The sequence below is a fragment of the Hyperolius riggenbachi genome, chromosome 7, assembly GCF_040937935.1.
Source record: "Hyperolius riggenbachi isolate aHypRig1 chromosome 7, aHypRig1.pri, whole genome shotgun sequence".
NCBI classification, from domain to species: Eukaryota; Metazoa; Chordata; class Amphibia; order Anura; family Hyperoliidae; genus Hyperolius; species Hyperolius riggenbachi.
Genome location: NC_090652.1, coordinates 178,857,449 through 178,866,703, shown reverse-complemented (window position 1 = coordinate 178,866,703; position 9,255 = coordinate 178,857,449). Strand labels below are relative to the sequence as shown.

Genomic DNA, 9,255 nt, shown 5'->3' with positions numbered 1-9,255 from the left:
GTTTCCTGTAACTAATTTTTAACCCAAGTGCACTACTGGATTTCACCCTCTGGAGGTGCTGTTGGCTAACTAATCACATTCTTAATGGGATATTTGAAACACTAGAGACATTTTGATTGTGTTCTATTAATTATAACTCACAGTGAATAAATCAATGATATAATTCCTCTATGGATAGCTGATCTTGATTGAATCACTGGTTATGTTTTATTATACAGTGACAGTTCCTACCATATCCAAGATAGATTTGATTTTATCCAAAATCATAGTGGCATACTTAAAATTATCATGGATCTCTCATTATAACACATTGTGCATGTTAGCAAAGTTTTATATCTCTATCCATTAATATGATGGTCTACAATGCAACAAGGGTAATTATAACATTTCCATATCATTCTAGATATATTCATTCAAAGAATTTAGATATTAATACGTATACATTTTCATATTATTACTGGTTTGTCCAGCTATAAGAAAAATAAAGGTAACATTCTCACTTGATATGTCATAATACATATATGTGTTGTCTGCATTCTGAATCGATGGGGAATTGTAATATAACCTTATGTCTCTTTAATATGAAAATTGCTGATAGCAATCCAGTATATTTCTTAAAGTCTTGTTTTTGTGTTAAGATTTCGGTAACCTTTGGAAGCACAAACATTGTGAAAAAAATTGGAAAATTGGAATGTATTTCCATTTGTTGCTTCAGAGAATGATCTCTCTGCAGTGTCAGGGTATTAGGAACTTGTTCTTCCTGGTTCTGCCTGCAAGGCATTTGGGTTCCCATGGATTCTACCAATGGGACCATCTGAACAGAGGGTACTTCACGCTCTGGCTCAAATGACACAGTATCACACATTTGTGTTGAAATATCAAGAACATCAAACTTCCCTTCTTCGACCTGGGGTAGGTCGGTACATTGCACATCATTTTCATTAACCATATCCATTTCCGTACAGTGATCTATCTCGGGTTCCTTTAGTTGGCAGAGCTGGGCCCTGCCTCTCCAGCTAAAAAATCCTCGGGCTGTCTTCCTGCAGATCCCTGAGCCAACTTACCCATCATGTCACTGAGTTTGTTCACTTGATCAACAAGCTGATCAAACCTATTAGGCCGACGAGGGTTCTGGTTCCGGGGATCATTTCTGTTCCTTGTGGGTGATCCACCCCTAGGTGAATTAGGTGGGTCCTGTCTCCTTTCTCACTGCTGCCTGGGTCGGTTATCCCACCGTCTATATCCTTGGGGACGCCTGTACCCCTGGGGTTCTCTATATCCCTGGTAACCTCTGTACCCCTGGCTACCCTGGTTTCCTTGGTAACCCTGGTATCCTTGATACCTGCGATTGAACCGAGGACGGTAGTCCTGGTTTCCAGAGCCTGAGCTATCCCTATCTGACCCTTTAGGATTTTGGGGCCTACTTTGATTTGGATTTTGTTGCTGTCTTTGGCCCTGCTGGATAGGTACTTTTGCAGGAGGTATTTTCTTCTGCTGGGATTCAAAGTTTAGGTCCGCTTTCACTTTGGTTTCATCTACTCTGCGCTCTGGGTACCTTTTGTTGTTTCTTCCACTTACATTGGGATTCTCACTGATGTTAAACAGCAGTGTTGCTGAGGTAACCATTTTCTCTAAGGGGTTTCCGAAGTCTAACTCATTGGCCATACTTAACTTTATTTGGGTAGGCAATGCATCATAATATGCCTGTTTAAAATCAAGAGACTCCCAGTTAGGATTCCGATATGCTAAACTGTAGGAGTTTTTTAGCACGGAAAGGAATTCTCGGGGGCTCTGATCGGGTCGACAAGTAAGTCGATACACATCTCGTTTAGCTGCTGAGATAGTACGATACGGCCCAAACTCCAGCTTCACTTCGTGTGAAACTGCTTGCCATTTAATGATACCCCGCTCTCTAAATGAGGTGAAATAGTGGCGGTATCTGTCATCAAAAACCCATGGGAGAAATCTGATTCTGTCTGCTTCAGACAGATTTAAAGAGTCCATAGTGGATTCATATAACTCCATGTGGGATGCTATTTGCGCTGAACCCTTTTTAGTGAACTTTGGCACAGCGGTGTTTAAGAATTTTATGATGCTGGCCGGGCTCCGTTTTTCTTGGGGGTACTGATTATTTCCCCTATTTGAATCCCCTCTATACGTACCTTTCCCCCTTCTTGAGATAGGGCTGGATTCTCGCTTTCTCTCATCAGCCTCAAATTCATCTGAATCAATATCAGCAAGGGAGTCGTGACCTTTGTGGGAAGTATTATACATGGGGGATTTTGTTCGCATATCTCTTTCAGGAGAGCTGTCAAAATGCGAATCTTGAGGGACCCTTGTATTGTTATCTATCATGGTATTCATAGTTTTACATACCGCCTCCATACGATCCAACATGCCTTGCCATTTTGGGTCATATGGAGTGAGTACTGGCGGGCAAGGACTGGATATTCTGTCAGGTTCGGTTGCCTGTTTGATTTTGAAGTACTGCTGTTGTAGTTCTTCAAAATCTTGTTTAAGTCTGTGATGCGCTTTACGATTTTGTTCAGCGTCTTTTTCCAGACTTTTGATCGCTGCTTCCCTGTCTGAAATATCAATCATTACTTGGTCTCTATCAGCCCTCATAACCTGAATACTTGATTCCATATCATGTAACTGAGAGGTCAACGATTGGACGTTTTCCTCCGTTTCTTGCAATTGAAGTCCCAATTGTTCTATCTCTTTTTTCCTAGATTGTGAAAGGGAATTTACTTCCAATAACCCATATAACACAGAAGGTAGGGCACCTAACAACCTTTTCTTCAGTTCGGATTCTGAAGATATTGTGGTCATACATGATAGATAATGATCAAATGTACCTTTAGACTTAAATATACAATCAACTTCCTGTCTGATACATTTTCTCATTTTGTCTATCCAGTCATCTACTTCCTCATTATATTTTAGCTGTATAAATACGAATTCAACAATCTTCCGGAACAACCGTTCCAGGTGAAGTTCTGAATCACTACTTGCAACACTCATGATTCAATAGCCAATGCAATAAAACCAGCTAAATAAAACGTTTTTACACTGTTTAAACCAGTAAGGGAAAGTAAACGAATCTCGGTGGGACCTCCAATCTTATGTCGGGCGTTTTGTCAATGTTTGTATAAATCGTTAAAAATAAATATAAAATCAAAAATGTAATGCTCCTGAAAAGATGGGAGGAGTTAAAAATACAAACATACGCCTAACTGTATGAGTTCGTTTTTCGAGGTTTTTCAAAGTACTGGTTTAAACATGTAAACGTAGACCAATTTGTAAAAATATCAATTTAATATCAAATAAATATTACAATATCAAAACAATATAAAATTGCACTTTTGATTTAAAACAAAACGGGTAAGGTTATTCTTATAATGAGCAATGAGCTGGATAACACAGTTTCAGTGATACAATCAAAAGGTTATTACATGCATTTACCAGAAGTAAAAGGCTTAAATCATTATCAGTTAATTCAAATATAGTGTAGAGCTATGACTCATCAAAGATGGCCGCCGGCCATGTCAATCAATTTATCACAGGATTCCTGGAGACAAGATGGCTGAATTGATCAAAAACAAAATGGTGGCTACTAAAAACAAGATGGCGGCTATCAAACTCAAAATGGCTGCTATAAAAATCAAAATTGCGCAGTCAAAATCAAAAAGTGCGCTATCCAAAATAGAATGGCTGATGTCAGCTATACCATTCACTATGACAAATTTAGGATGACTCAGTGGATATAACGACTGGGCGTTGCCCCACAATTGATATACAATCAACTATAAATGACATGAATTTTACCTCTGTCTACACTTTAACCTCCGCTGGCCTGTGTTACTTTACAGAGCGAGCAGGCAACCTATATATAATTTTGGAATAAAATATCTATCGAGTCATCCTAAACTTTGCTAGGCGTGGCCTGCACATACTGTGGCAAAATATAAATACTTAGAGGAGGTAGCTTTAACTATCTAGCGCTTACTTCCAGAAATGAACTATACAATGTTATAGTATGCTATCACTGAATATCGGATTATATCTAATATCAATCGGGGAAACAAGTTCTCCGTAAGTAAATTCCTTGCTAAATGTAGGGGGTTCTCGCAGTGTGCACTTCTGTGAGAATCAACTCCTTCAGCAATGAATATGACTATCAACTAATAAAAGTCGCTTTATTAATCGTATATTCGGATAGCAATACTGTACATAATAAAAATATATATAATCCTATTTAATATATTTACCAAGATGGTTTCCAAAATGGAGTCTAGGGCATGTTCCTTTGGGCGTGATCATTCAGGTTGCATGGATTCCCCTGTGAGCCCTCTTCTGCTGGTGATCTGATGATGCTCCTCATTGAATGCCCTCTCTCTTCTTAAACTCCTCACTACCTATGGTCCTGCCCAGGAGATTAAATCTTCCAACCTATCACAAGGCAGTGGGAATGATCAGTGGGAGTTTCCTGTAACTAATTTTTAACCCAAGTGCACTACTGGATTTCACCCTCTGGAGGTGCTGTTGGCTAACTAATCACATTCTTAATGGGATATTTGAAACACTAGAGACATTTTGATTGTGTTCTATTAATTATAACTCACAGTGAATAAATCAATGATATAATTCCTCTATGGATAGCTGATCTTGATTGAATCACTGGTTATGTTTTATTATACAGTGACAGTTCCTACCATATCCAAGATAGATTTGATTTTATCCAAAATCATAGTGGCATACTTAAAATCATCATGGATCTCTCATTATAACACATTCAGGGCCGGATTTCTGGAAAGGCCAGAAAGGCCACGGCCTAGGGCGATAAAATTAGATAAGATAAGAAGGGCGGCATGACTTGGAGAGAGAAGAGGTCATATGTCAAAGTAAATCATCTCTTCTGGTCCCGCAGCGCAGCCATCCAGCGCCCTGCTCTGCACTAATAGCTGAATTCTAGAGTTCCCCAATCCCTGCATCTCTCTCTCACTTCCTGATGTGTTAAAACAATCAGGATCAATCATAACGGTCTCCTGATAATCCATTCCTTTCTTTGTATGATAGACTTACAGATCGATGTGAGAAATACCAGAGAATTACATTACAAAGCAGATAGAACTAAGTTCCGCTGAGTTTTAATGTAGGCATTCCCAAACATCAGAGAGCTCTGCAGTTTCTTCACCTCTTTTACAGCTTTGACCCCAGCAGCTGTTAATTTATCTAATCGTAATTTATGACGGTCTTTCTTTTTTTTTTTTCCTAGTAGCACTGGTCGCTTCTCTTCCTTAGTTAACTCTTTCCTGACTCATTTTCTGTCCTGCAGCTCCTACCATCTATGAGACTGCAGGATAAAAAATGCTGTTTTCTTCCCTTTCATTGCTAAACTGTTATTTTAAATACACCTGAGCAGTGGTGCTCATCCAATATTTGGGTATCCGAACTACCCAGATAATCTGAACTTTTTCCACTATCCGAACTTTGAATAGCAATTCGGATATTTTTTAAAATCTGAATAGCACTATCCGAGCAAACTCGGATTTCCCATCTGAGAGAGAGAGGGATTTTAAGTCCCCACATCATTAAAAAAACATGATGCTACATGCCTCATTTACCCTAAAAAAACGTTTTAAAGGCAATTTAAATAAGCCTTCTTCAGACTTTGTTCCTGTATACTGTCAATATGTTAGAGCACACAACCATATGTACATTCAGCATTCAGAAGAGATGCATAGATTTTTCAGCAAATATAAATATATGTCATTCAGATGCTTTAAAGTGGAGCTGAACTCTTGCACAGGACAGAAGGAAAACAGAGAAATGTACCATTTATGTATTTAGAGAGCCTGTCTAATTCCCCCTCCTCTGTGTCACAAGTTGTAATTTGATCTCTACACTGTGTCACCCGACTGCCACAACAGCTAAGCTCATTTGAAAGCACAGGATGCTAAAAAATATGTCTGCTTCCATAAAAGCAGGAAGTAGACACACTGCAGATTTATTGCAGGATTTGTATCAGCTGTAACAAAAATGTTTTTATTGAAAGGTTATGTTGTTGCGTATCTTTTAGAGCAGAGAGGAAGTTCTGAGTTCAGGTCCACTGTAATTACAACAGAACATCCAAAGTGAGTCTTGACAGGATGTTTGCTGCTTACCTGTTCTCTGTTTTGGATGGGCTTCTCCCCATTGCACTGCCCTGCCACCTGTTTGTGGCTCCGACTGCAGCCAGTCGCACAGAGGACAAAGAAGCAGTGCATGCTCTGGCCACTCGCGCTCCCTGTAATTTCTCGCTCCTGCCCAGATGTGCACAGCAACCGAGGCCGGTACAGTGTTATGCATTCTTGACAAGTACCGGTCATACATCAGCGTCATTTCTCAAGTATGCAAGCCCAGAACACTATCGGCTGCTGTGCACATTCGGGCAGGAGCGCAAATTACAGGAATTATTTGTTGAATGGGAGGCAGAGCAGCACAACTGAGATGGGCCCATTCAAACCAATGATCGCTGGTCAGAGTGTTGGACATTTTTTTTTTGGGGGGGGGAGAGGGGGGGTGGGGCACTTGGTGACAGCAGGCCTAGGGCTCTGGAAAGTACAAATCCGGCCCTGAACACATTGTGCATGTTAGCAAAGTTTTATATCTCTATCCATTAATATGATGGTCTACAATGCAACAAGGGTAATTATAACATTTCCATATCATTCTAGATAGTTACATAGTTACATAGTTACTTTGGTTGAAAAAAGACATACGTCCATCGAGTTCAACCAGTACAAAGTAGATATATTCATTCAAAGAATTTAGATATTAATACGTATACATTTTCATATTATTACTGGTTTGTCCAGCTATAAGAAAAATAAAGGTAACATTCTCACTTGATATGTCATAATACATATATGTGTTGTCTGCATTCTGAATCGATGGGGAATTGTAATATAACCTTATGTCTTTTTAATATGAAAATTGCTGATAGCAATCCAGTATATTTCTTGTCTTTAAACTTTTTATTTCCATGAAAAGTCAGAGGAAATACACTTTCACATAGAAAAATATTCAAGAATATATAATCCAACATATACAAATTAGGACATATAGTTAAGCAGCTATAAACATAGATATACATAAATTCGAGTGATATATCTGACATTTCCATGGGTTTCACCCCTTATATTGATCTATATGTCAAATTTTACGAGAGAAATGTATATATAAGCAGAAAAAGAAAAACTTTTTATATAGATATAGAAACCCCCCCTCAACCTTACCCACCCACCCCTCCCCCCCCAAAAGAAAAGCACACAGCCCCGGACCCCCCCTAATAACTCCGGCCTATTATACAGCCTATTATACTGGCTGCCTCCTGCCCTGGTGGTCCCAGTGTCCGAGGGACCACCAGGGCAGGCTGCAGCCACCCTAGTCTGCACCCAAGCACACTGATTTCCCCCCCCCCTGCCCCCTGATCGCCCACAGCACCCCTCAGACCCCCCAGACCACTGTTTGCACCCAATCACCCCCCTAATCACCCATCAATCACTCCCTGTCACTATCTGTCAACGCTATTTTTTTTTTTAGTCCCTAATCTGCCCCCTACTCCCTCCTGATCACCCCCCACCCCTCAGATTCTCCCCAGACCCCCCCCCCAGACCCCCCCCTCGTGTACTGTATGCATCTATCCCCCCTGATCACCTGTCAATCACCTGTCAATCACCTGTCAATCACCCGTCAATCACCCGTCAATCACCCCCTGTCACTGCCACCCATCAATCAGCCCCTAACCTGCCCCTTGCGGGCAATCTGATCACCCACCCACACCAATAGATCGCCCGCAGATCCGACATCAGATCACCTCCCAAATGCAGTGTTTACATCTCTTCTCTCCTCTAAACACCCACTAATTACCCATCAATCACCCATCAATCACCCCCTATCACCACCTGTCACTGTTACCCATCAGATTAGACCCTAATCTGCCCCTTGCGGGCACCCACTCACCCGCCCACACGCTCAGATTGCCCTCAGACCCCCCCTTATCAATTCGCCAGTGCAATATTTACATCTGTTATTCCCTGTAATAACCCACTGATCACCTGTCAATCACCCATCAATCACCCCCTGTCACTGCCACCCATCAATCACCCCCTGTCACTGCCACCCATCAATCAGCCCCTAACCTGCCCCTTGCGGGCAATCTGATCACCCACCCACACCAATAGATCGCCCGCAGATCCGACATCAGATCACCTCCCAAATGCAGTGTTTACATCTCTTCTCTCCTCTAAACACCCACTAATTACCCATCAATCACCCATCAATCACCCCCTATCACCACCTGTCACTGTTACCCATCAGATTAGACCCTAATCTGCCCCTTGCCGGCACCCAATCACCCGCCCACACGCTCAGATTGCCCTCAGACCCCCCCTTATCAATTCGCCAGTGCAATATTTACATCTGTTATTCCCTGTAATAACCCACTGATCACCTGTCAATCACCCATCAATCACCCCCTGTCACTGCCACCCATCAATCACCCCCTGGCACTGCCACCCATCAATCAGCCCCTAACCTGCCCCTTGCGGGCAATCTGATCACCCACCCACACCAATAGATCGCCCGCAGGTCCGACATCAGATCACCTCCCAAGTGCAGTGTTTACATCTCTTCTCTCCTCTAAACACCCACTAATCACCCATCAATCACCCCCTATCACCACCTGTCACTGTTACCCATCAGATTAGACCCCCATCTGCCCCTAGGGCACCCAATCACCCGCCCACACCTCAGAACGCCCTCAGACCCCAGCCCTGATCACCTCGCCAGTGCATTGCTTGCATCTATTTCCCCCCTCTAATCACACCTTGAGACACCCATCAATCACCTCCTGTCACCCCTAGCACACCTACCCATCAGATCAGGCCCTAATTTGCCCCGTGTGGGCTCCTGATCACTCGGCTAAACCCTCAGATCCCCCTCAGACCCCCTTCCGATCACCTCCCCAGTGCATTGATTGCATCTATTTTCCCCTCTAACCGCCCCCTGAGACACCCATCAATCACCTCCTGTCACCCCCCTAGCACTCCTATCCATCAGAACAGGCCCAATACATCCTGTCATCTAAGAGGCCACACTGCTTATGACCGGTTCCACAAAATTTGCCCCCTCATAGACCACCTGTCATCAAAATTTGCAGATGCTTATACCCCTGAACAGTCATTTTGAGGCATTTGTTTTCTAGACTAC

General features: G+C 42.2%; 1 protein-coding gene across 1 annotated transcript; it reads right to left on the bottom strand.

Moving 5' to 3' along the window:
* Positions 1-1,206: 1,206 nt before the first annotated feature.
* On the bottom strand, positions 1,207-3,024 carry LOC137526129 (uncharacterized). Its single transcript, XM_068247347.1, has one exon. The coding sequence runs from the start codon at positions 3,022-3,024 to the stop codon at positions 1,207-1,209; it is 1,818 nt and encodes a 605-aa protein (XP_068103448.1).
* Positions 3,025-9,255: the final 6,231 nt, after the last annotated feature.

Excerpts from the sequence above, each read along its gene's own strand:
- LOC137526129 (XM_068247347.1), bottom strand. The coding sequence starts at position 3,024 with ATGAGTGTTGCAAGTAGTGATTCAGAACTTCACCTGGAACGGTTGTTC.